This window comes from Manacus vitellinus, unplaced genomic scaffold, assembly GCF_001715985.3.
Source record: "Manacus vitellinus isolate BGI_N305 unplaced genomic scaffold, ASM171598v3 scaffold_24_pilon, whole genome shotgun sequence".
Taxonomy (NCBI): domain Eukaryota; kingdom Metazoa; phylum Chordata; class Aves; order Passeriformes; family Pipridae; genus Manacus; species Manacus vitellinus.
In genome coordinates this window covers 7,845,371-7,872,431 of record NW_021939798.1, presented here as the reverse complement: position 1 = coordinate 7,872,431, position 27,061 = coordinate 7,845,371, and the positions used below count along the sequence as shown (strand labels likewise).

Here is a 27,061-nt window from a genome sequence, read left to right as displayed (position 1 = left end):
CCTTCCCTGACAGGCCACGGGGCTCGGCGGGACCACGGGCGAGGGGAGCGGCACGGAGCGGATCGAGAGCATGGAGCCGGTGCGGGACAGGGTCATCAGGGTCACGTTCAACGCCGACGTGCACTCCAGCATCCAGTGGAACTTCAAGCCGCAGCAGAGAGAGATCTACGTGAGTCGCTCCGATCCCCCCTCAGATCCCTCACCAAGAATCGTCAAGGCTGGAAGAGAGACCTTCAGAGATCACCTATGCCAACCATCCACCCGGCACTGCCACTGTAACCCCTAAACCACCAAACTACATCACCCCCCGCCAGATCCACACACCTCAGGAACACCTGCAGGGATGGTGACCACCGTTCCCTGGGCAACCTGTTCCAACCCTGACCACATGAACAGCGAAAAATTTTCTAATATCTAATCTGAGTCTCCCCTATCTGGTCCTCTCACTGCAGGCACAGCAGAAGAGACCTGCCCCCACCTCACTACACCCTTGTGTGGAGTTGTGGAGAGCAATGAGGTCCCTTCTGAGCCTCCTTGAGACTAAACAAACCCAGCTTCCTCAGCCCTTCCTCATCAGACGTTTTCTAGACCTTTCATGAGCCTGGTTGCCCTTTGCTGGACACGCTCCAGCACCACAATGTCCTTTTTAAAGTGAGGGACCCAAAGCTGAAGGCCCGGCCGTGAAGGCACCAGGTTTAGCCTCGTGTGATTTTGTCTCCTGCATCCCCATTGTGGACATCCATCCACTGGCATATCTGGGCCCTGATCTGGAAAACACCCAACAAGGCACTTCAGCTCAGGGTGCTCCCTCAGTTCTGCCACTTTGGGATGGCATGTTGGGTGCTGGTGGCTTCTGCTTCCAGAGGGCAGAACTTAAGTGCCTGCTGTGGTGTAGTCAAAGCCTAGTTGCCTCCCACCATCCAGTCAAGGCTTGCTATCAAAACTATTTATATATACACTTCATGGTATATACACCATATGTATATACACTGTAAAGTGTGTATATATACTTAAAATACAAATATAGAATGTAACTGTATATCTAAACCTGTGCCATTTTTTCCTCCTTCCTATCCTTGTAGGACTGTTTTTGAATGGGGGTAAATTGTATGTAAGCAAAATATTTATGAAATAATCAATTTGAAACAGCAAAAGAGAAAATTAATTCTAGCTAAAGCCCGAAGAACTTGGTTTGAAGGGTGGAGGGCTGCACTGGCTTAAACAAAAAAGGAAGTCACTGTACAATTATGTTACACAGGTGGTACCAGGAGAGACTGCACTGGCATTTTATAAAGCAGAAAATCCTACTGACAAACCAATAATTGGCATCTCCACCTACAACGTGATCCCCTTTGAAGCAGGACAGTATTTCAATAAAATACAAGTAAGTGTGAACAAAGCAAAGATTGCATTTTCCTTTACACGAAAGAAAATAGTTATCCATCACTTAGCACCATTGACTCTGAGGGCAGGTGGGAACAGGGTGAGCTGGCCTGGCCCACTGGCACCTTTGCACACTTCATTAAAAGCTAATTTCTTTCCCTGTAATACAAGAAATGGAACAGAATTGCTGTCATGTTGCTCATATGATTGATCCTTCCCAGGATTTTAGGGATGTACAGGGAATGAGAGTTGATATTAAAAGACAAAGCTTTCTCTCATGTTGGCACAGATAAAACTGCCAGCCATCACTGTTGCCTAATTGTGGTTTTTTTTGCTCCCCCCCTGCAGTGTTTTTGTTTTGAAGAACAGAGGCTGAATCCTCAAGAGGAAGTGGACATGCCTGTCTTTTTCTACATTGATCCAGATTTTGCAGAGGACCCTAAAATGGCTAAGGTTGATTTGATCACCCTCTCTTACACCTTCTTTGAAGCAAAGGAAGGACAGAAGTTGCCACTTCCTGGATATCAGTAATGGGCCATCTCTACAAAAAAGGACTTCTGCTGCCTGACTGACAGTTTTAAGACCATTTTTCCTTGCAAGTCAAAACTGCAGGAGTACTGTGCAATATGAAATTATATTATTAAACCAACGCAGGCACTGCTGTTATTAAAGTATATATATATTTTTTTAAAACCAACTTAATGCAGTTGGAATACTATTTCTTAGTGATAGCATTTCTTCAGTGGAAGGGAATACACTGTTCCTGGAATTGAGAGGGTTTTCTCAAGCCATCTTTTTATAAAATGTTATCTGAATACTACGAGACAAATTTTTAAACCCAAGGGTAAATTGAGATCTTCATTTAAATGCAGAAGAACAAATCAGTTTATTAAGCATCTAAAATTGCATTGCTGGCTCTGGAGAATAAATTCCATGTTACTTTAGAAAAAGGTAAAACCAGATAACCAGTTAAGGAAATCTCATAACTAAATAAAGTTAGACTGTATTCCTGTGTAACCCTCCCTGGCACTGGAGGATATGATGATTCAGAAGATGAGGCACCCTCATCTTATTACTGATCAGATTATTACTGAATCAGTAGTTCATTTGGTAAGAGCAGACTGCTCTGAAACAGTTATCATTAGAACAGTAATTTAAGTGTAAGCACATCAGATCTGTGGGATGGTTTCCATTTAGAAAATACCACCTAATTTCCATGTTGTGTTTTACTCATTTCAAGTATCTGTACTCTAATTAGAGTACTCAGTGCCTCTGCAGAGGGCTGCACCCTGGGCACCTCTGCACAGAGACAGGCTTGGCTTAGGTACGAAATGCTTTGAGGGAAGGGCAGTACATAAACAACTGCTCTAAACTGCAGCTAAATTAACAGTGTAGGAGTCTCCTCAAAAGCCCAAATCAGCCCCATTCAGAGGCTGAGTCCAACAGAACCTGCCCAGCAGCACAGCAGTTCTTCAGAGGGACTCCCTGTTTACCACCAGACCACGTAAGCCTGTATTTATGTAACTTTTGGTCATTATCTGTGGGGTGGGTGTAATAACACTTTATCATTGCTTTGCAAACGAGCAGTTGCCGAGCAAGTTTAAGTGACCTACTCATTTTCAGACAGGAGTTAATCTCAGCCAGTATCTCATCTGCTAGGCCAGTTCTCTCTACCCCTTTCAGCAGATGAGATCTAACAAAGTAAGACTAATGTTGGTTTGCTTGGACTCTGAAAAGTTAATGGGTACATCAGAAATGACTTCCAGTTACTTGAGTCTGAGTTATATTTGCATACAATAATTCAAAAAGTGTTCTTTTGAAAATAAATGGATGCTACCTTTAAAATGCATTACTGTACCAATTATCTGTGTTGGCTAAACAGATCCTGGATGACATTCATGTCAGGTCTTCACTGTATATTAAAGTTTTAAAAGTTTTCATTCTTTTGTCTCTCTAATGCGTTTTATCCAGCTCACACAAATTAAATACATCTGTATGAAGACAGCAGCAAGCTTTATAATTCCAGCATGCTTCAGGAAAAGAAAACCCAGCATAAAGATCAGTCTTTGAATCCAGGCTAGGGGAAAAAAATTCTTACCTGGGTTGACTTTAGTCCATTGTCTTTTTGAAAGCTGAACTGATCAGGGCAGTTCTCCACACATTCCTTTGTTCTGGCCACCTGCTTCAGAAGGAAAGGAACATCCCCCTGGCAAGTGCCAGTTCCTTAAAAATGCAGGTTCTCCCCTCCAGTTTGAAAGCCCAAGTTTGTGCAGATACTGAGCACGTTCCAGCTGTAAAACAAGCTCTGTAAGCTCGGTAATTAGCCAGTTCCCTTTCATTTATCTGTGACCATTTTGCTGCTTTAAATACATGAAGGTTCAGTCAGCAATCATCCATTATGGATTACCACACTGAAATAGCCCTTTTTGATTTGTTACCCATCAGCGTGTGAGTTTTGCCAATACAAGTAAGCTGTAGGGAAAAAATTGATCCACCTCAAATCCTATTTTCAGCTGTTTTCTCAGGCTGCTGCAAATAATACAAGAGAAATTAGAGTAAAACAACTTGCCTTTTCACCTCAGCTTACAAAAACCCCAAACTTGTGTTTTGGATAGAAGCAAGGTGTTCTAAAGGTCCTGCAGCAACACTGCTGACTATGCAATGACACACCACAGATTTACACTAAAATACTTCCAAAACCACCTACATTTGGTGTTTCAGGGAATACACAAATATGCAAAAACTCAGAAGCAATGAGAGTTAACTTCTCAGTAAGCATTTGCCTTTATTTGGAATTTTATGCTACAAAAGTTGCAAAACCAGCTGAGAACTTATCCCTTAAACAGTTAACATAAGGAATGTTTAAAATGCAGTATTTCACAAAAAATTAGCTTATCTGCTATGAACATGAACTATGTCCTCAAATTTTATATCAACTATAAATTCAGAGAACTATACCTGTTAAAGTGCATAGTTTACCTTCAGCATTAAAATAGATAAGGCACTGTAATTATTAAAAGATAAAACTGTTATTAACAGGGTTAAACAACTTAATTAAAGTAAATGGATAACTACTGCTCATCTGCATTGTAGATAATTAATTTTTCCTTCACCAGAACAATCTCTGCAGGGCAGGAACATTGAGAGAAATAATTGATCCCCCTTCAGTATTTACTGAGTAAATAAAAGCAACAACAACAACAACATAGGAACAGGCAGGTTTTTTTCTGTTCTGTTAATCATGGATGACAGCACCTCATGTCCCAGCTTTGGTTCCCTATATTGGGGGATTTTAGGAAGGAAACAAAAAAAAAAAAAAAGAAAATGTGTGTTCAGGATATGATTGTAGAAAAGTAACACTGTGTCTTCAGATCTCTCTGAAGAGGCCCAATTTTAGAAAGAAGTCCTGTATATCAAAACCCCCTTATAAATTTCCAGGGAGATGAACACAGAGAGCAGTGAGGCCAAAACAGAAACTGGATTCTGCAGTTTCTGTAAATGTAGTGTCCTTTTTGTTTACTTGTGTCAGGTGTCAAATGTTACCTCCTACACAGGTGAATTTAGAAGTCATATTTTAAAGCCCCCCCCCAAATACCTCAAAATAACCATGCAAGTCACCGTGAAGAATACACAGCTGAACATTTAGGACAAATTGTCAAGGTGTTAGATCCAAGTAACTCCTCAGCTTGCACACAGCTTAGTACTCCAACACTAATTATTTGTTGTGCCCAAACCTCTTGTGTTATTCACTTTGTAGGTTACAGGAAGCGCTGCACAGGACCAGCACCAGAGAATAACGTGGTCAGGACAAGACTCCCCCTCCACCCTCAGCAGTCTGTGCTCTTTTTAACTTCTGTCTTCAGCACATCATCGATTTCTTCATAAATAGCTCTGAAAGAGGAGGAATTACATCACAGGTGTTTCCTTTGGACAGAAGGCACCAGTGCAAAGCTGTCTGAGCAGGGACTGCCAAGGGTTTGTGGTGTTGCCTCAGAGTGGTTGCAGGATGCCCAGGTTTCCATGGAAACCAAGAGGCAACCCTGTGGTGCTGCTCTGATTAGACAGTTAATGAGATACCTCTGGACATTGTCACTTCTGATGTAACAAGTTTGGGAGCAGGACTGCGAAAAGCAAATGGCAAGTGTACCACCATGCAATTACTGCACTAATTAAAACTAAACAATGAAAGCTTTGTTGAGGTTTTTCTGCCTCAGAATTCAATGGTTCCTTGGAAATAAGTTTTGTATAGATGGCTCTATTTATTTTTTTTTTTTTTTTTGCAATTTACTGGTAGAAATTTGCTGTCTGACTCTTTTGGCCCTCTGGAGAGTCCCACCATCTCTTCCTTTTTGTAGTTTATATAAAATTGATGATTTTCTTGACATGCCGTAGAAAAACATTCTTAAAAATCATGATTGCTGTGAACTGCAATTCCTTTGGTTACCTTGTTCCAGAACTACCTGTGCTGAAGTGTCAGTCAGCTTCCTCCACCAGGACCCTTTACCATATTTCATTCACCTTTCTATATCACTGGATAGGATTTTAGTAGATCATTTTTGACATAGCATTAGTCCTCTGCTTTTACAAATGCCATTTAATGAGCACATTATAGGAGTTTATTCCTTAACTGGTTATGCCATAAATATTGGAAGAAAATGTACAAAATGCAGCCACTGTCATGTACATCAGTGATCCAGTTGGTCAGTTAACTCAGTCTAAGTGGTGTGGTTTGTTTTTTCACTCAGAAGAAAAACCCACCTTGCCTTTGGCAGGTAAGAAAACTGTATCCTGTCTGGCTTAAAAGTTACTTACTCAGTGGGAGCCAAGGGATCAAATTCCATTATCTCGTAGTAATGAGGTGATTGTGACTTGTTCTTTGATGCAGCTGAAGAATAAAGACAGGCAGATACATTCAGATTTAAATTACAGTGAAAAGCATATTTACTGCATGTTACTTTTAGTGTCCTGAAAGGAGAAGATTATCTGCTATGGATCCAGCTGCTTTAAATACCAAAATGGGTAGACTCTAAGAGAAGCCACGAGCAATAAGAGTTTGTCATTGATTGTTGCTGCCCATAGACTTAAGCAATCATTAAGTAAAGGCCTTAAGTTCCAACAAGAAAAATAAATCTCTCTGAAACAGGTGGTTTGCAGTACTTGTTACCTGCTGGTGATGGTCCATTCAGTGGTGTCTGTCCAGCCTTCACATTTATTGGGTTCAGAGGCACTGGGCTTAAAAGAGTTGCCAGCTAAGGATATCAAGCAAAACCATGCTTAAACAAGTTGTTCTATGAGAACCAGTTTGATTTAACTTATATAACTGCTGGCTTATCTTTACTCTCAGACTATTGCAGCTGAAGTTCTAAGGTCAACAGTTAACAAGCCAATTAATCTCCATTCCCCACACAAACTTTGAAGCATCTTTTAGTGTTATCTGTAACACATTTATATAATTTACTTCTGTGTAATTTGTTACACTGCACAGACTCTAAGACTGGCTCTTATTTGCAGTTTAAAATAAGGACTATACATATGTGTTTGGGGGCTGCTTCTCATCTTTTCTATTTCATGCTGCCTACCACAGAACAGCATTCAAATTCATTCCATTACCTCAAAGCCCCTTCATGTTCTTTGCATTCCTTCTGTCATGGCTCTTTCTCTGCACATGGCATTTGTCTCACACTGCACTCAGGGTTTAAGTGTTTGATTTTTTTGGTGAGCTGTGTTTCTGGGGTTTGCCTTTTTTTATATTTCTTTTTTTTTTTTTTTTAATATCTTATTTGGTACAGGAAATACACCAGAGTAACATCATGGCAATAGGAGGAGAGCTCAGCTTGCTTCACATAGCAACAAATTAAACACAAATAATAGAGCAACTGCTTTCTGCAAACTCCCCTGGGGTTGTGCTGGACCCAAGGAAAGATTCTTTCATATTAGCACCCGTGGTATCACAAGAGGAAAGCTGACCTGGTCACCAAGCACAGTGTTCCCTGATGTATGGAGGAGGATCAGAGAACAGATCTTTTGTATCCCGTTTGGAAGCAGCCAGGGTACATCCAAACAGTTCTCACTTTGACAGCTGCCAGACAAGAATGATTATCCTGAACATGAGCATTACTCACATTGCTATAGGTATGTCCAGCTGGGCTGTTCACATTATGGTTTTGTGCTTCAGTTGCAAATCTGGGAGAGAGTAATACATGGAAAGTAACTAAGAAACTGTATAATCCAATTATCATTATTTTTTTTGCTGGTCTGTCTTTCCTGTATGTCACAACTGAGAGCAGCACAGGCAGGTGGGCCAGTGTCCCATTCAACAGGGACACCTCTCCTACCTAAAACTCTTTTACTGACCTGTTTCATGTTTCTGCCTTTCCCTGCAGCACTCCAGCAGAAAGTCACAGATATCTCAAGTATATTTTGCCTGTCAAGATACATCTCTCTCTATGACCAAACAGTGCTGCCACAATAGTGTATTTTAAGCTTGTTTAGCAATGTCTAGCACACAGGTAGTTTTCACTTGTGTAAAAGCAGTAAATCTGTGTTCTCAGATCTTTTTATACTGATTAATTGAATTACAGAGTACTAATACCTCTGAGGATCTGTTATCTGTTCCCATTCCTTGATAAGAGACTACTCACGGGGATTGCTGAGCTTTTGTAGGAATTGCTGAATCCAGCTGTGGATAAATTGATGGATAATGCCTGTTTTTATCTTCAGGGTGGGCAGATATGCCATCTGAAATTCAAAGCAATAATTAATGATCACTTAAACATTATTAAGCTGATGTTAGTTCCTTTGAACACTGTAAGAGTAAAGTTTTGTTTGGAAGGCCTATAAAGAGTCTGAAGTGAATTGCTGTTTATCACATGAAAGGCAAAATTTTAATAACTCTGAGAAGTAATAGATCCAAGACATTTATCTCCTTAAAATACCAGAACAACATCAGTAGTGCTCTACATGGTAGATACCACTAAAAGCTCTTTTCACTATTTCTAGAAGATTAAAATGGAATTCTAGGCATTTATTCCTGGGGGGACATGCACACCTTTAACTTTAGTATATGGACTTTCTTAGAGTGGGTAAAAGAGGGGCTTCTACAGACAGTAATTCAGGGCACCTGAAGCCAAGTCTTTCTAACACCAAGTGCCTCCTGAAAAAACTCTGGATATGTTTCTTTCTTCCAAGAATAAGCAACTCCCAGACTGTTTTACTCACTGGAGTAGAAAACAGAACATGTTCTACTACTTAAATGTACATAACAGGGGAAAAAGATTATTGCTTCCCCTGTAAACAAATTACAGGGAACCTTATACTTACTTATACCTTACATTTTTTCCCTAGGTAACCATATCAATTCTCCTTTTAAGAAGATTTAAGGAGCATCCTTGAAGTTAAGGAGCATCTTTGTTTTCTTTCTTGCAAGAAACTTCTTGACTCCTCCACTAAGCTCTTGTTGGCTTGTTTTAGGAAAGCAGGCTGCAAGGAAAAAGGGTTTTTACCACTTACTAGGGCCTGAAGGAGCCACTGCAGAGTCAGCCTGCACCACTGCTGCCACAGGAGGTGGAGAATCTATGGAGAGGCCAAGTAGATCACTTGAGGGAGCAGATGGCTGTTTCCTGTACAGCTTAACATTTAAAAAAGGGTGAGTTATTTTAAGGGGTTTTTTTTGGTACATTTTTTTTAAGGAACTTGCATAGAATTTAAAACGTTGTTATTTTCACAGAACACAAACTTTTAAAATCTTAATATTAAAAATTGGTAAGTATGAGAGAAGATCAGGACTCTGTGTGTGTGTGAAATATAGCTAATGAAATAAAAAATGCATTCCAGAAAAAAATCAGTTTCAAAAGATAAAGAAAACCAGTTCTAATGCAGAAAACAGAAAGGACTCAGTTCTAAAAAGCCACTGTGAACTTGTTTAGATACAGTTTGATATCGATCTTCTGAGCAATCCTGTACAATTATTTTCATGCTACTTATTTATGATACTTAGATTTATTACATTCTTAGGAGATTGATTTTTTTTCTGTCCTGTATTGGATAGGAAAAGTTCAAAATCACAGCAATATTTCCTAGGACCCAAAAAAGGGTTCCCTTTGTTCCTCCTGTGAATGTGTTGGCATTAAAAATGTAGCCAACCAAAGCTCTTAATAAAACCACATGCTTGAATCATACAGGTTTGGTCACACCAGATGAAAATTAAATAATTAAAGATGATGCATTTTAAACTCAGAGACTCCTGAATAATATAAAAATGCACAGAGAGCACCATTTGGACCATTAACTAATCCAGCAGTGCATCCATCAAGCAAAACCATCCACCTACATAACCAGTCTGTAGTAATAGTGACTTTTCAAGGAAAACAAGAACATCTTCTACCTTTTTTTAATAATTGTCAGCAGTATTTCAGCATTCATAATGCATTTTCATGTTGAGTCCTAGACTACACAATTATGGCTTAGCAGAAGCTGAAACATGTGCAAAACTACTTTGGGCAATATAATTAACAACCATAATTATCAATCAATAAAGGATAGTCATTAAAGATTTGCATTATTCACAATTCAGAAAAAGCTTTGAGTCAGGAAAAAAACCCATCAGCAACAGCGAATTCTGATAGTGCAAAGCATTTCAGTTCATAAATTCTTAACAGAGAGCAAATGAAAAGAAACATTATGGTTTCTCATTTTGTGTATGGCAGATAATTGTGCTTAGCTGGAGAGGTAATAAACCAGCATTTGAATAGACCTCTCTCTCTCTCATTTTTCCTGACCAAGCTTCCATTTCGGATTTGACATTTTTTTGTGTTTTAATTACATGAATTTGCATGTAATTCTGCAAGTGAAACTTTGGAAAATCAGGAAGAGTAGTATCAGCGTGTTGTCTCCTGTACCTCTCAACTAGAGAATATAATTCTGCATGTACCAAAAGGGTATTTTTCACAACAAAAAGAAAAAGGGATGTTTGCAGCCCTGCAGTCGATGAGTTCATCCATAATTACCTCTTCACGTTCACGTTGTATTCTCTGGTTCTCCAGAAAACGAACTCTGTTTCGAGAGAACCTGTTGAAGTTGCAGAGTTAAATGTTCATTCTTACATTTCTGTGATGCCATTCGTAACATGAAACTGGTTCTAAATAAAGTTTGATTATCAAAAGACTCCAGAGGCACCAAACAAGCACTACAGGTGGTGTCCCTGGGCACTTGTCCCTGCACAGGCAATGTGATTCCCCTTCCAGGGCTGTGCTCCTGGGATCACCTGCACTAACACCACCTGGTTTATTCCTGGGCTCACATTTGGAGACAGTCCTCTGTTTGTTCCAAAACACAACCAAGGCACAGCTGACAATGGTTTGCCCAAGTTCATGCCAGATAGGTGACTATGAACACACACTGCACCAAATCTGGCTCCTCCTGACCAGAACACTCTTCCAACTGAGCCCCAGGAAACCTTCTGGGCAGCTCCCTGCCTTCCCTCATGCCATCCCAGGGCAAACCACGCACCTATTCTTGCACACATCCCTCTCAGTAGTTCAGAAACTTGAAATAATTTTTTTAAAAAAGGAAACAAACAAGAAAAAAATCTACCTGCATAAATGTGTGTGTACTACGAGTGACAACACTGCTACTGCAGGGCCAGAGGAGACCCAGGCAAGTGACATTCAGCATCCAGAAGGTCACACTGTTTCAGCACCAAGAGCCCTGAGTGACACAGGCACGAGACTGTCTACACTGTTCAGGGTTATTGTACCAGTGAGGGCCAGAAAGAGAACACAGATGAACAGAGGAACAGAAGGAAAAAGCCTTTCCAACTGCAGACCACAAAATGTTTCTCTGAAATCCAGGAAGGACCTAGAGGCTACAGACACTAGAGGGAAGCACTGTTACACACAAGAGCCCTTTGTTGCACAACAGAGATTGCTCCGGATTTAATTTGGATTCTACATTAATAATGAGAAACAGGGAATGCAGCACGACTTGTCCTCAAACAATACCCACAGCATGAAACAGATGCAGCTCGTTAAAATCAGTTTGCCCTTTGCACATCTCATTGTTCAGGGGGAGAGCCAAAGGACAAATCTGCAACACAAAATTAACTAAATACATTTTCATACTTTATCAGCTCCAAAGTGCAATGGATCTGCACCCAGGAAGACTCATTACATATAAACCATAACATTATAGTATTAGAATGCAGTATTTTCTGTCCAGTTTCATAATGGTAAATTAATTAGTCCTTCAACCACCAGGTCTTTCATAAGGCATTTGTTAAATTATACCCACAAGCTTCTATTCACAGTTCAAGAGATTCCTGGCCTTGCCAGTATTCATCAGTTATAATGAAAAATGTAAGCCCACCTCTGACATCAGTGGATTTACAAATGCTGAACAGAATTCCTGTTTTGCTTTTTAAAATGAAAAACTTCTTCAAGCAAGAAGTGAGAAAACAGTTCTTTCAAGGCAGTTGCTGTAATTTATGGTAACAGTACTGCAGACATAAGATTTAGGGATAAATGAATAAATGACAACTAAATGTTGCCAAGATTAGGCCCAAAGTTTGGGCCTATGACACTTACAAGAATTAGTGATATTTTCAGTGCAGCATTTGGAAGAGGATTAAAAAGAAAAGATGACTGAATTCTATAAATCTGCTAAATTTAATCACGAACCATTGCACTTTAATGATTTCTAGAACATTTCCTAGCCATGGAAGAGATCAACTACTTAAGATGGAAGGGTAGCTCCTATTAAATCTGAATACTCTCCATGAGTGTACTCATGTGATATTTTGGGGGCTAACACTGGAATTTTGAGTTTAACAATAATTTCAGTTTTGCTGGCATCTACTCATGCTACCAATGCCATAACAGACAAACACCCAGGATGTCAACAGGAGCCCTGCAGTGCTTTCATGTGTGAAAGAAAGAAACATTTTCTGCTGTAAGACAAGCAGAACAGTCTGTTTCAATCCAGCTGAGAACAGCAAGTGACTCTCTTAGGTGTGCAATGAGGCAGAATGCTGCTCCACGGCCAGTTCCTGCAGTAAAGCTGTCAAAGTTGCTTAGAAAGGAGAACAACTATTCCTTCCTGAAAGCACAGACACTTAACAGAGATAAGGACCATCACCAGCACCAAAGGTTTTGCAGCAGGCTGATGACAAATTCACTGGGCACTCCCAAAAAGGAGTGTCAAATTCCAAAATGAATCCCGTTTGTGTGCCTCCATCTGACTTACTGTCTGTGCTGTTAACTCCTTTTACTCCATTCTAATGGTTTTCTAACTACCTTCCTGAACCAATTCTGGAGTGTTTAGAAGAAGGCAAATATATAACTTCCTCTTTTTGCAATCATGTTTCTTTTCAGGATATAAGGATAAAATCAGTCCCATGTGGAGGATCAACACCAGGGACCATCTGTCCACTAAGTGCACTTAATTCAGTTAGGATTCCAAATGTGAGGAGAGAGACCCTGTGCTTACCTTTCATGTCCCAGGAGGACATTATTCAGGTCTTCATTTACTTGTATTAACTCAACTATCACATCTTCATTCTCCACTGTCACCAACAATTCCATGATCCTCTCCTGCATCATCCGACAGGTCTTATACAGTTTCTGCCCGAGGCAAGGGAAGAAAAATAAATGAATAAATTGTAACAGTGATCTCTCAGTTTGTCAGTTCTGGAGATGAATGATAAGACACTCCAGCCTTGCAGACTCACAGGCAATATTCCTTAATTTACACAAACCACATGTGCCATTTGCTTGAATTGCAAATGGGACAATGTTCATGTGTTTGACCTCTGCAGTGCAGGTTCACAACTCCCACCACCACAGCCAGCACTCCTACCCAACCCCTGCCTCTTGACCCATCTTCGTTTCTGAAGATATATCTGTCTCTAAAGTCTAAATTACACATTGCAAAATAACACAGATCCCTCTGGGCGATGTAGAGCAAATGTGATTTGATTCTGCTTGAAGCTGATTAAACTCAGCAGGATGCTTGGATGTAATCCTGTTCAGTGTCTGCTTGAAGAAAAGACAATAGTGACCTGAAGGTCAGAAGTGACACAAGTCTCCAGCTCTAACTATTCCTCTGAGTGGGGAAGTCTGGATGCATTTCACCTATGCACTTTTGAGAAAGTAACACAAACCTTACAGAACCACTTGATGGGAGAATTATGAGGGTTCATCAAGCAGAACTTTGCATTATTACCAGTTGAAACGGAACACAGTTTGTTTATATTACTCTCCTCTGTAGAACTTTGCATGTTCAAAGAAACAAATTCTTTAGCAACAGGAACTTTAACTCAGCCAACATTTTTTTTTCCCCTTCATTTGCAAATGCTGGCTGGCTCCACTTAAAAAAAACCAAAAAATGGTGGGGGGAAATCACTTTATTTGCACACTGCTATCCAGAAATTTCTCTGGTATTATTTTCAAAGTGATCTGATTTTTCCTCAAAAAACCACATACTTCACGGAGATAAATTACTTATGTAAAAAGAAAATTTGCACCCCTTTGCCAAATCTGTGTCAGGATTACAGAGTGCTGTACTTTTCAGTACTGTATCTTCATAGCCCAGGATAAAATGCACAAAAACCTATTCGGCTTAATGTCTGTAATTAAATTTAAAACCTTTCAGGCTCCACACTTTACTACCTGATCAGCATTTAAAAAACATATATTTCTTATGGCTCCATTACACAAGCAGACTGGCTCCTTTGCAAGTATCAATAATCCAGAGAGAAGGAAATTGAGACTCTCATTTCAGGCATGGATCTGCCGGGCTTTGCTCCTCGTGCACTCTCCTTTTTTGAAAAACTGGAGTTTTACAATGAAGAAGCAGCAGCTGGAATAACAATCATCAGTGATTCCCATACATTTGTGCTAATTCTTACCAGCTGCTGCTCTGGACCCACATTCCTGCACGTTCATCCAGTATATCTATTCACTATCCAGTACAAAAGTTTGTGACTCTTCTTGGCTGACACTGAGCTATTCTTTAACTACTATTATTGGCCAGCACATTATTTCAAGTAAGATCTGATATCTTAAGCCTTGTCCAAAACAGGGTGGAGAAAGGGAGGAGCCTGGCCACTAATGAAGATAAAGAACTGAAAACATGTTGCACTGATCAAGCTCACCCTGTTTTAGCACTTATTGGGAGACTCCATGTAGTCAAAAGGACTGAAATCAGTGTCTCCAACTCACTCAAAGCCTGAACAAGCAGCTCCTTTAATAAAGGACTTTGTTCTCTGACAACAAAAGCCTAATCCAAGCAAACCAGGTAGTGCCACAAACAAAAGGGAACATTAAACACTGTTCAAGGAACAGGGTGGCCCTGCTTGATGCTTTATTCCACTCCAGGCACAGGGGAAAAAGAACGGAAAGAACAACAGTGAAAGGAATGAGTTTTCAGTCACTCTCCCACATATGGGAACTCCACACCCTGTCCTCAACCTTTTGCCAACAATTTTATTACTGGGAGTGTCAATAGGAATCCACTGGTTTACTGTGGGCAACTGAATCTGTGCACCCACATGCAGAAGGGCCACAGCAGGAGACAGGAAAGGAGAGACATATTTTTCCTGTTTCATAACCAGAAACATTTACCCTGTCATGGACTGGACAGAGGTGGCCAAGCAGATAAAACCCCTGTATTCTCAACAGCACTCAATAAGGGTTCCTTGCAAAGGAAAATTTCTACACTGGGCAGAAGAAGTGCACTCAAGGCTTGCAAAAATTAGATTAGTTCTCCAAAACATTTAATGCTGTAAAACTGCTAAAAATGCATCCTCATCATAGAAGTTTGAAGGTAAGTTTAGAAACAGAAGGATGGGATAAAAGCTTTTCAAGCTCTTGCACACAGTATGGAACAGAAAAACTTCCATTGACATAGGTCACTATTGAAATGCTAAAGTAATACTGTATTTTTAATTTCTAAAATAGAAACCACAGCATAAGCAAGTAGAAGAAATGATGTCACAGAAGGAACATCTACACGTTCACTGTCGACTCCGAACTGGGCTATCGCAATACAATTCCTCCAGGCTACACTTTGGGAGCACGTGGATGCACCTGTAGCACAGCAAGCTCCCAACCTCTGAGGTCAAGCCAATGCTTCATATTCCTCACTGGCCTTCAGTCTGCCTCCAAGGTACTGGTAATAACAAAGAGAGCACTGACAACTGCAGGACGGATACGAGAGCAAGACTGTGTCATCACCTGTTTTCCCACAAGGCAACTGCGTTCTACTGGAATGTTCTCTGGGCTGTTTGACAGAACATGCTTAACAGAGAACGCTCCATTATGAAATTCCTTTGCCCTTGGAATTCCCTAGAGCTTAAATTTGCATTGCAAGCTGTATTGTCTTTTCCTGACTATCTCGATGTCAGGGGCAGGTGAAGGAGACAAAAGAAAAGCTGAGCAAAAACCAGAGATCGAAACCTGTTGATGGATTCCATTTGTCAGCTCGAATCCAGATGTTAAAAAAAAGGATGCAGCATATTTTAAAATCAGCTTTAACCAAATCGACATGCCCCACCAATGAATTATCATATACCTGTAAAAGATTCATATCATCTGGATTTTCAGAGCCAGGAGCATTTTCTTTTAATATCGATGACATGACTCTCACGTTCATTTTTGCCATATCCAGTTCACTGTACAGTTTCCCAACCTGTTGAATTCAATAGGAGAATATTGTGTAGGTGAGCAGATAAAGCAGAATAATTCTTACCCCTAATACATACTTTCTTCCCCATTAGGTATAATATGAGCCTAATTAGCATTATTTTACTCCAGTGACGTGCCATGAAAATGAATGGAATTAGCTCAGCTTTTATATGTGTAATCAAACTAAGATCCAAACCTGATAGCACTACTTGTTTTCCTTGCAGCTAATCCCTCTCACTAATGTCACTCTTACTCCTTTTAGTTAGCTACAGGGAGGCAGGAACAGAAGTGAACTGTCCTTTCCTTCCTGCTTTTCAGAACAATCTTTTCACACAAGCCTTATGTAGAAGTAAGTCTGGCTTTCTCACTCACCTTTGAAGTAGTTTTTATCAATCTGCATAGCAGCACTGTAAGACATGACTAGATACTCACACACTTGAGTAAATGATTCCAGGAACCCAAACCCATGAATTTAGAGCTGTATCCCTTGATCTGATGGTCCCTTCAGCGGCCTGAGCACCCAGGCTGCTGGAGTCACACATTAACAGCACGTTTCAAGTGGACCTGCCCTGCTCTAAACCTGTAGTACTGCACCTGCTCTGGAGTCAACAACAGCGTTGGGCCCGTGGGAAGAGGCAGGAAGGAACGTTTGGCAGGACAAGCAGAGGAGGGTGATGACTTTGTAGAAGACCGAGGTGTCTGTGGAAAGACAAAAGAGCAGAGCTTGGGTTGAACAAAGGAACTGGTGCAGACATCCTGCTGAGAGAGGATCATCCCTGTCAGACCAGACAACTGGGCAGCAGCTTTCTCATAATCAGTGCTCCCAGGGAATTTGTTGAGCAAGGTCTGTTTACAAAAATAAATCTAATGGCTGTTTTGTCATGAAACGAGGCTTGGAATTCAGGTATCTTTGAAAAGGGCTTGCAAGTAAATTCCATCACAGGATAAAGTGGAAATGGCTAAAGAACGGGCTAGCAAGGAACTCGTGAGCCATCCAACAGCCACGAGTCCCTCCCAAAGTGCCACTGCAGCTTTACAGTGAAGGACAGTTTACAATGAGATCACACTTGGAAGCAGTAGCAAGGCTGGGGGGTTGAGTCTGGGGCTCTGCAGAAGGTGAACAACAAAAGCCTTCTGGATTGAAAAGCTGGAACACTCTGCCTGCAGAAAGCTTCACCTGCATTGTATTTGATCTGACTGCTAAAAAAAAAATCCAAATCCAAACCCAGCCAGCAAAGGAATACACAGTACAGGTCCTTCACTTCCTAGAGACTGAGGTAAAAACTCTGTTCAGGTCTGCTGTTGCTGAGATCAACAGAAGGTTTGCCAGATTTTAACTGTCAAATACATGTGGTTGACAAAATAATCTCTGCTGTACTTGGTGAGGAAAATAAATTATTGTCTATTGAGAGCATTCTTCACACAGCTTGGGCAAACAACCTTCAAATACATAAGCTTTTGTGCACTCCACTATTCAGCCATCAAATCAAACTCAGGATAAATCTGAGTTATTCCTGTCTGCACTGATTATAGGCATCTAGGTCTATATTGCAAGGTTTCACCCTGTGGTGGATAGCTTTCACACTGCTCAAAACTCTTGTGAAAACTCTTATAATAGAATAAAAAAACAGAAAAAAAGGGCTTTAAAACATGTACTGTATTTTCAGCTGATGTCCAATGCTCAAGCCATACTTATATTTAATGTTCTAGATGCTACACGGTCCTACCTATCACACAGGCTTAAATAACAATTATTGTGTATGGACTGTGAAAACAGCTGGAGAGATATAAAGATAATAGTCTTTTTTATAGTTCTACAACTCTTGATTTAAGGATAGATGACGCTCATGTTCTGAACAGTATGTATTTTGTGAAAGCCTTACTCATTTTTGTTGAGGCTTTCAGAAGCTGACAAGTTTGGAGCACTCAGCACTCTTTTTTTTTTTTTAAAGTAAACAGCATGGTCAAATCTTTGAAAGTCTCAAGACAGAGATGCTTCATTTTTGAGAACATATCCACTGATCTGTGGTTGGCAATAAAATAAACTATTATATATAGGTCAGGTTTCTTTGTTGTTATCTTAGCTGTTATAATTGAAACCGATTCCTGCTCACGTGCTTAAGTAGGTTTGTCATATTCTGCCCTGGAGCATTTTAATAAAAAGAATCCCAAACCAAACACACCTTCTTTGTCTGCAGAGCTCAAACAATTAACATATCCTGCTCTTGAAGTATCCCTGTATATCCTCACCTTAGGTCCACCACTGCTGGTGTGAGGGGATGGAAACTCCACTCCTTTCTTCAGCAATTCCAGGTAAACTTCTTTTACTTCACTCACATCCACCATTCCTTGAAAACCTCGGGCCCACGTCTAGTGTTGAAATGTCAGGAACAAAACAGTGACAGAAATGGTCAGTCAGTGGGTCAGACAAATGCTTTTAAAATGTGTTGTCCTAAAGACAGGTCATTCCCTACATCCACCCTGGAGGGCTCCATTCAAAGCAGCAGGAACCACAAAAGCTCCAGAGTTACCTCTCATCCTGCTGGCTGAGTGCAGCCACAGCCACAGCATGTGCACAGACTGGGAAGGGAATAGAAAAGGTGGAGGTTTTCCAGTTGTCTGCCTTTGTCTTCCAGTCTGTGCCACTCCTGTGTGAAGCAGCAGCAGCAAGAACAGGGTCTGCTCTAGGAAGAGGTTCCCAGAACACGTTATGGTACAGAAATGGGCTGCACCATGAAATGTTTCCCATATAGCAGAGACACTGTGAGCACTTACAGTTTGCTCTACAGACTCACCATGATATAGGTCAAGATTTTCTCCTGCATGTCAATTGGCAGATTGTATCTTGGGTTCAGTAATTTCACCAGCTTGTCTTTGCAGAAATCTTTCTTCACAACTAAAGACTGGAATCTTGGGCCACAGTTCTCCATACACATGTCAAGCAGCTGCACACACAAAAATCCTTCTGTTACACAGAGACTGGGGAAAAAACCCACAACTTGAGTGCTTTTGTTTCCTTTTGTTTAATTTGTTTTAAGGAGTTATGAGGATTAGCAGGAATGAACAGATTATTGCAGCTCACTGTGTGCTCTGTTATACCTGTGCAGTACAAAGGAGATGTGTCAGCCACAGTTAAACTATTTTTAACAGAGAAGTGTGGTCACACTTGTTTCCATGCCATAGCAGTAACTGAAACATACAGTACCTTAACAGCACAAAATCTATCCAAAGCTTAAAAAGATTACTTGTACAGACTTAGCAATAGAATTAATTCACTGCCTAGCACATAGGTCTGACAGATTCTGAAGAACTCTGCAAGAGAAGAAAATCACATCACTAAATGTCTCTCTTCTAATCTGCCCTGTAAGTGAGAGACTAATGATAAAATAGAAGAGAACAAAATCAACAGCTCAGAGCACAGTTTCTTCATGCTTTTCAAAGGTCACAATCATTTGAAACAGAAGAGCTGAAATGTTCCAATTGTCACATTCACCTTCATGAAGGAAGTCTGCTTCCAAAACTCTGCTTGAAATGCTCAGAGTAGGATCCCTGTAAGCAACATATCTGCCCTATCAAACACAGCAGCATGAGGTGGTGACATAAAGCTTCTCTCTCTTGTGCATTTGGAGGTGACCAACTACCATTCCCATTTTGCAGAAGAGATATCAAAAGCTGCCACTCCATCCCAGTCACCTGAGATCAGGCCAATACAAGTCTTGATGGGAAACTGGAGTCAATCAGATTGGATCCAGAATCAGGAAAAATGGTCACCCTCCTGTGCTTCTTGCCCTTCAACTGCAGCTTCCCTTTCTCTCCCAGTGTAAGAGGGAAGGTGAAAAGGTGAAAGCAAAGGGTTGACATTAACAAAAGGCTGCAAAATTTCATGGGTTTCCAGAGAAAACTTCCCTTGAATCATGTAACAGACAAGACATATTCTCAAAAGGATAAACATATTTTAAGGTATGATAATGTAATCTTGATAAAAGTAGGTTAAATATACTTTCCTATTCACAGCAGACTATATTTGACTAAGTGAAATCATTTTAGTAACTCATTTTCTAGCCTCAGGACTTGGGGATTTTTCCCTCAGTGTGATCATGAATTTACAGGAGAACAGGTTTAAGACCAGAAGAAAATACATTGCCAAAATGAAAACAGGGTAGAACAAAGAGACTCTGGTAGACTGCTGTGCAAAAAACTAACTGAAAGATAATTACAAAAAAAATCTTGGCTAGAAACATTATTTTTCATAGAGAGTACATGAAACATATGCTAATAAGCCAAGTTATTTGCCTGTGCAGTACTTCAAAGATGGTCTGTGTAAAATATTTTCAACCCAGTGCATGGGAAATTTGGTATGCTACTCCCTATTATTAATTCCCTGCTTAAGGGACTGGGTATTTACCCACTGAATGAAAGTACTGAACTAATGGGCTGGATCCTCCACTCAATTATGCCAGTCCAGCCCACTCAGAGAGAAACTAAGCTGGTATGAGAAAAAGAAGAATTTGACTCAATTATTTTTAACTGGACCATTCATGAACAAGCCACTTTCATGCTAATAACACCTTTCATTAGAATTTCAATACGGGTATTTATTGTGCAAATAGGACTTCACCATCCCAGGGAGCTCCACTGGAAGGAATAGATCCAAGGTGGCCAAGTCAGCTACTGCTCCACATAGCACAGTGGAATCTCAACAGAAACGTGTTTTAATAACAAAACTGGTGAATTAATTTCAACCAAACTTCCTGTAAGTGACACACTGGATATGAGAAGGGTTGGAATGGACAGAGAGGCTGTTCCAGGCTCACTGATACCAGAGGAGATCTGCACTGAGCAAAAAAGGGGGAAACCTGTGTAATCCCAGCCTTCTGGCTGGAATCAGAATCACAGAACTAATGTGGTAAAAGGCATGTACAGAGAGGTGAAGCCAAACTGTAAAGCAGAAACACAAAAAGGGAGAAGTTGGTGAGCACAGCAGAAAGTCAACTACATTCCTTATCAATAGAGACCTCACTCAGAATTCCAGAAGATTTGCTGCTCATCTAAAGCAGCCAGGAATGGTCCATAAAGCTGTAAGGAAGGGGTGCAGTGTGTGATGGACACTTGTCAGAGCTAAGGTCAACACAAGAAAACACAGGTGAACTGTTCGCTTCTTCGCATTTCTGACTCAAAGGGAACAAGCCATTAATCCATCTCCAGGATTACACTGTATGAACACACGCTGATGTCTCCCCAGAAGAGTTTTTGAACAGCAAGATGCTATTTCCAAGGCCAGCACTTAAAACAAACCGGTATGAGCAGCTCTCTCAGCTGCCATTCCCCAATTACAGTGCAGGGGCTATGCACACTTCACCAAGATTCAGCATTTCAAAAATATTCCATTTTCAGAAGTCTTCACTTTTTCAAATTTCACATTTCAATGTCCCACTCAACGTCCTTTGCTTTTCTTCTTTGCCCATGTATACCATAAAGTATAATAAAACGGACTAGGACTGTTTTGATTGAGGAGCTGGAAGGCTCTCTCATGTTTTTGTTTTTTAGATCCTCTGCTCTGTGACATGTTAATTTAACAAAGTAAAATCTGAAGGCCACATTTGCCATGCTAAATTTTTTTGTACATCTAGAAAAGTACAGACTATTGAAAGGAAAAGCAGAAATATTCTTAGAAAAAAATCCTCCAAAATTTAAATCTTGCCAATCATACAATCACAAAATGGTTTCACTTGGAAGGGACCTTAAAGATCAAATAGTTCCAATCCCCTTGCCATGGGTAGAGACATAATCCACTAGATCAGGTTGCTAAGGGCCCCATACAACTTGGTCTTGAACACTTCCAAGGATGGGACATTCCCAATTTCACTGAGAAAATGACTCCCTTTAAAACATTTCTCAACAATGTAATGCAGAAATGAAACAACAATCTTAAATTTCTGCCCACTGCTTTGAATGTAAGAGTGTGTGTGTGGACACAGGCACAGAGAGGGACACATTTAATATGAGATTTAATATGACAACTGAACAGGTACCCCAGTGTTCACCACACAAACAGACTTTAGGTATCCAAAGTCTATCAGTAATAAAAAGTCAAGTAACACACACACACACACTTGGTTGGATTCCAGCCTGAAAGTTCTAATCCTCTTCCCTCTGATTGCACAATCTCCACTGCCAAGCCTCGGTGTTATCAAAGGCTGGGCATGGAGCAACTTCATGGCCTGACACACATAAACCTCCTTTCACATGACTTCACAGGTAAACTCTGCAGCTCAGAGCACATGAAACCAAGCACATTATAGAGCTGGCACTCAGCCTTCTTCCTCCAAATAAATAAATATGCACTTACGAGCCAGGAGAAGGAAGACACTGCTGAGATTTAACACGTCTCAATAACATAATCAGGGCTAACACGTGCAGTTGTGCTGCTTTGATGAAGACACTCACACTTCATTCTGTGCTCCTTAAGCAGCTTCATAAGAAAGATTAAATTCTAGGATTTCAAGGTTGAGCAGAGAGAAGTGGATCAAAGCACCTTTCAAAAGAAATGAGATTTGTAGATCCTTAATTTTACCTAATGTGGGTAAGATGTTGAATCCCAAAGGCTGGAGGACCACATTTACTACAGGAAATACAGGCACTCATAGTTCATAAAAAAAAGAGTCCTTATTTTTGCAAAAATCTGGGAGGAAAACAACTTTATGAGATGAGAGTTGCACTAGGAGGGAAGGGCTTCTGTTTCAGAAATTGAAAATTATTTCTGTTTTTCCCTTTGCAATGATTTGCTGTTGTAATCTAAGCATTTCAAAATGGGAAACAGGAACAATTTCATTAAGGCAATTAAGAAGATAAAAATAGAAGATACAGCACACAGGAAGAGTGATTTGGGAACAAAGTTAAAAGCCACATGTGGCCAGCAGTGGGGTCATTAAAGGAAAGGTTTCACATGTGCTAAACTGATGGCAGTACTGGTAAAAAACCAAAAAGGAAAGAAGTCAGGGGCAGAGGGAGAAGCAAAGGATAGAAGATCTTACATAAGAACTAAAGCTGAAAGAGAGTTAAAGGAAAGGCTGTAACTTATTTAAATTAAAAAAAAAAAAGGAAAAAATATTGAGGAACACAGGGAGGAGAAATCTGCAAAAGAAAACAGAAGCTGGGCCAAAAGGATGCAACTGCCTGACAGGCACAGGTAACACTTGCACATGTGTGTGGGTGAGAACAGACAGGGAGAAAGGGGCCTGGGATGGCACAGAGACTGAGAGTGTTGAACTGCAATCCCAGCTGAACCCAACACTCCTCCTGCGAGCAGATGCAGTGAGCTTCCAGGACAGAGTGATAAAGTTCTTCCTTGGATACACCTGAAACAAGATCCTTCTCCCATTTTTACATCCTCAAAGGCTGAGCTATAAGGTCACCTTGGGTATATCTGCACTGTAAATACCCAAGGAACAGCTCCCAAACCTAAACACTGGGTTATCAAAATTGACTGCGTCAGATACCCAGAGCAGGACCTCGGTGCACAAGGACTGCACCAAGGACTGGAGGAGAGGGAAAGCAGAGCTGACACAGGGATGGCAAGTACACTGGAAACCCAGTGTTTCTGTTATGCAAACAGAGAAAACACACACACAAACGTGACTCAAGAGACAGGGGAGAAGGAAGCCAGGAAAGAAGTGAGGAAATGGAACCAGCTGCAGGTATAAATTGACATGTTAAATACATTTATCTGCATCTCTAACTTGTCAGGAGGCACTTGGGCAATTGCTAAGCGACCTACAATTCCACACTGTCCATCACTGATCTTCCTTAATCACTTCTCAGCACATGTTGATGTAGATAATGATTTTGCACAACAAATACCAAAGCCATGAGTAATGGTAGTCAGTGTGATGCAGACAGGCCCCTACAACCTCAAAAAAGGAAATGCTGAAAATAGTTTTAGACAATTAATGAAAGACAAAAGTCTCCAATAACTTAAAACACAAATGATATGATTCTTCTCACAGTTGCACTATTGTTAGCCAAGAGCAAGTCAAGTCAGAAACTCAGGACTTATGACAACATTAAGAACTTCCTGCTGCTGCCTACATTACCAGTGTAGTGGAAAATGGAACTGCATTAACAAACTCCAGTAAATCTTAAATTGACTGAAATGACACCTCCCCAAACACTGAGGCAGTTTAGAAACACTGTCAGGTTTTGGAAGCCAGATTATGTCAAGTGAGAATCTTTCCAGTCACTACAGCCTTCAGTCATAACATCTGGATTTCACATGGCTTATCCTGTCTCTTGCTCCCTTGCTTAACTCATTGTTGCTACCTTTTCATGCAAGTTTCTCATTTAGATGTGATAACATTTATTTTTACAAAGCAGTTATCACACATTCCACCGTGCTGCACACTGTGCTTAGTTTAACTAAGATCAGTACCACAAGGTGAGTAATAGAATGGTCAAATGCAGCTTTTATGTAATAACCCAACCTCCATGTCTTTCACAAACAGGTGGGGCACTCACAGAGGGACAGTCACTAGAGTAAATAAGAGCTATACTACTTCCACATAGTACAAATTTAAAAAAAAACCCAACCAAACAAAACCACAACAATAAATGTCAGAATTTGCATCATCCAGGATTCCATGGAATGCTGGCAGACCATCTGATCTGCACTGTGGCAGTGCTGTGCACACAAACAACAAAGACTGAAATCATCCCGGAGAGTTGTGTCAGGGATAATTTGCATGCCACCTTATCGTTTAGAATGTTTGCCTCCTTGGTGTCTAATTAATGTAAACATAGCTGTACTTACAGACAGGGTGAGCCTGATCTCCTTATGGTTACAGTTTTTTGCAAGCTTTTTCTTTAGTGCCTTAACTGCATCTTTAGGCCTGTGAGAAGAAATTAAGGAGAAAAAGTTACCAGTGAAATTGGGCTGTTTTTCTAGTTCATAACTTCATCCAAGACCCAAAAATACCAGCCTGAGATACGGCACCAAATTCATCCCTGTATTTACACCCACACAAAACAAGAGCAATTGCCCCATTGATTTCAGCCAAATCACTTCAGCACTGAGCTAGAGCAACAAAGCAGTGAATCAGGTTTGTAACTGCAGACCGTGCATTACTCCAGAGACTGTGCAGAGAAACAAAGTTATTCTCCTCTGTAAAGTCTGCTCCAAAATTATATTTTCCCACTATTGTACAACAGAACTACTTATCTAGCTTTTATTGCCAAGAAAGGGAATATCAATTGCCAGCTGTATCAAGAGTTGGCTGGTACCTATTTTTCACGTATGATGCAATTAAAAAATATTCTGCTGGGAGGGCTGTCGGGAGCAGGGGTGTCATGGATAACTTCCAATCTTATAATTGCAGGATGCATTTAACTCATCTGAGTAATTACCATGTATGGATGGACAACCCATTCCAGCCCAGAGATAGGGCCATTTCCAACCCAGCCATTTTGATTTCTATATATACATCCCATATCTTTTAACTATCTATGTAGGAGGAAGAGGGTGGAAGATGGTATCGAGATTATCACACGTGGGGAGCAGTTTTGCCTCATTAATATGGACTATCTATAGTGTACAATTATTAGGGCCAGCCCAACAATCATGATCAACATAAACAAGATGTCCCAGTGCCTCTTTAGGATCTCTCTAGAATCTAAGATGGAGCAATAGGCACAAACACAATGTTTCGATAAGAAAAAAAAGAAATGTTTGTTGAAATTATTTCAAAGCCAATAAAATTAAGTGGGTATTTACCATCGCTGCATTTCTCAGTTTGAAATGTTATACTTCATGTGAAAAAAAAGAAGAAGATACTTCTCATTTTTCTTAATCTTATGCCATACCCAGGCATACCAGGAAAGCATCAAGGGATGGACGGGAGCATGAGTGAGGAGAAGAAAACTTTCCCTTGCAGAAAGCTGTACTATGATTCCACTCCTGCTTCTTGTTTCCCTCACTGAAGCATCTGGAAATGCTCTGGTCAGAAGCTGGATATTGTATTAAAATAACCATTTACCTAATTAGATACAGCAGTTCTGCTGTTCCTAGTATCCTGTTACAGACTGACTAGTAGTAGCTGCCTAGGAGGAAGTTACAAGGAGTTCCTCTGTAAGCATAAGCTGTGCACAAGAGGAAATAAGTTTATTAAGAAAAGCTCTGTTGCATGGAAACTTCACATAAAAACTAACACTGAGGGTCAAAGCGTGCTGTTGCTTATGGTAATAACCAGAAGGGAGTTATTACTGACATTCCAAGCACTAAGAGCCACGGGTGAGAGTGTGGGATCCAAAAAAATGAGAGGGAAGAAAAGTTGATACAAAATAAAAAGATACATGTGCAGCAACTAAGCCCATCTCACTCTCCTGGAGAAAGCTCTTCAGCTGATGTTAAAATACGCCACTGCTAGCAGTGAGCTCTTGCAATGCAAAACTGATCTTACATGAGAACGAATTTCCTTCTTCCCCTTTCACAGGTGAGAACAAGGAAGCTCAGAGCAGCAAGTACCTGAGCAAACCTGGATGTGCAAGAGGCCACCTCAGTCCTGGGAGCCTCTGGGAACAGACCCTGACGGGATGGATCCCACTGAACAGGGACCCAGCCATCGCTTCACCCCTGCTGTGACACAGCTGAGCAACTGGACAGTGCAGAACTCCAGGTTAAAAGCCGAGAGTTTTAAACAGTGTTGGAGGCACCCAAGTGCCCAAAGCCTTTTTATAGGTGGGTTTTGCAGAGGGCAGGGGTACCCGTTTAGCCTGATCAGGAGTACAGGTTGTACAAAATACATCAGACGCAGGTGAGAAACATTTGTTACCACCTTTCCTCCAGCGCGTGTCCACGGGGAAGAGCTTACGAGTCTAATCCCTACAAGTCCTGTCGGCTCGGAGACGGGCAAAGCTTTTTTCTACGAACCAGAGGTACGTGCTCCCTGCTGCTATTTCGTTTCGGGTCACTTCACACAAGCGCCCTACACCTCCTGCTCGGTGTCCCT

At 40.7% G+C, this 27,061-nt stretch overlaps 2 protein-coding genes across 2 annotated transcripts in view; one reads left to right on the top strand and one right to left on the bottom strand.

Moving 5' to 3' along the window:
- The first annotated feature begins 12 nt into the window (after nucleotides 1–12).
- On the top strand, nucleotides 13–3,326 carry LOC103754895 (cytochrome c oxidase assembly protein COX11, mitochondrial). Its single transcript, XM_018073399.3, has 3 exons — nucleotides 13–169; nucleotides 1,259–1,384; nucleotides 1,732–3,326. Exons 1-3 carry the CDS (start codon nucleotides 71–73, stop codon nucleotides 1,912–1,914), a joined length of 408 nt encoding a protein of 135 aa, XP_017928888.1. The 5' UTR covers nucleotides 13–70; the 3' UTR covers nucleotides 1,915–3,326.
- An 825-nt stretch (nucleotides 3,327–4,151) lies between these two features.
- TOM1L1 (target of myb1 like 1 membrane trafficking protein) overlaps nucleotides 4,152–27,061 on the bottom strand; it is a 33,744-nt gene continuing 10,834 nt past the window's right edge. The window contains exons 3-15 of the mRNA XM_018073132.1: nucleotides 24,868–24,946; nucleotides 18,857–19,006; nucleotides 18,312–18,431; nucleotides 16,656–16,760; nucleotides 15,949–16,065; nucleotides 12,865–12,998; nucleotides 10,389–10,449; nucleotides 8,893–9,010; nucleotides 8,025–8,121; nucleotides 7,506–7,566; nucleotides 6,548–6,632; nucleotides 6,196–6,268; nucleotides 4,152–5,274 (exon numbers count right to left, since the gene is read on the bottom strand). Of these exons, the coding sequence (XP_017928621.1) occupies nucleotides 5,211–5,274; nucleotides 6,196–6,268; nucleotides 6,548–6,632; nucleotides 7,506–7,566; nucleotides 8,025–8,121; nucleotides 8,893–9,010; nucleotides 10,389–10,449; nucleotides 12,865–12,998; nucleotides 15,949–16,065; nucleotides 16,656–16,760; nucleotides 18,312–18,431; nucleotides 18,857–19,006; nucleotides 24,868–24,946 (1,264 nt within the window). The 3' untranslated portion in view covers nucleotides 4,152–5,210. The remainder of the gene's footprint in view (nucleotides 5,275–6,195; nucleotides 6,269–6,547; nucleotides 6,633–7,505; nucleotides 7,567–8,024; nucleotides 8,122–8,892; nucleotides 9,011–10,388; nucleotides 10,450–12,864; nucleotides 12,999–15,948; nucleotides 16,066–16,655; nucleotides 16,761–18,311; nucleotides 18,432–18,856; nucleotides 19,007–24,867; nucleotides 24,947–27,061) is intronic.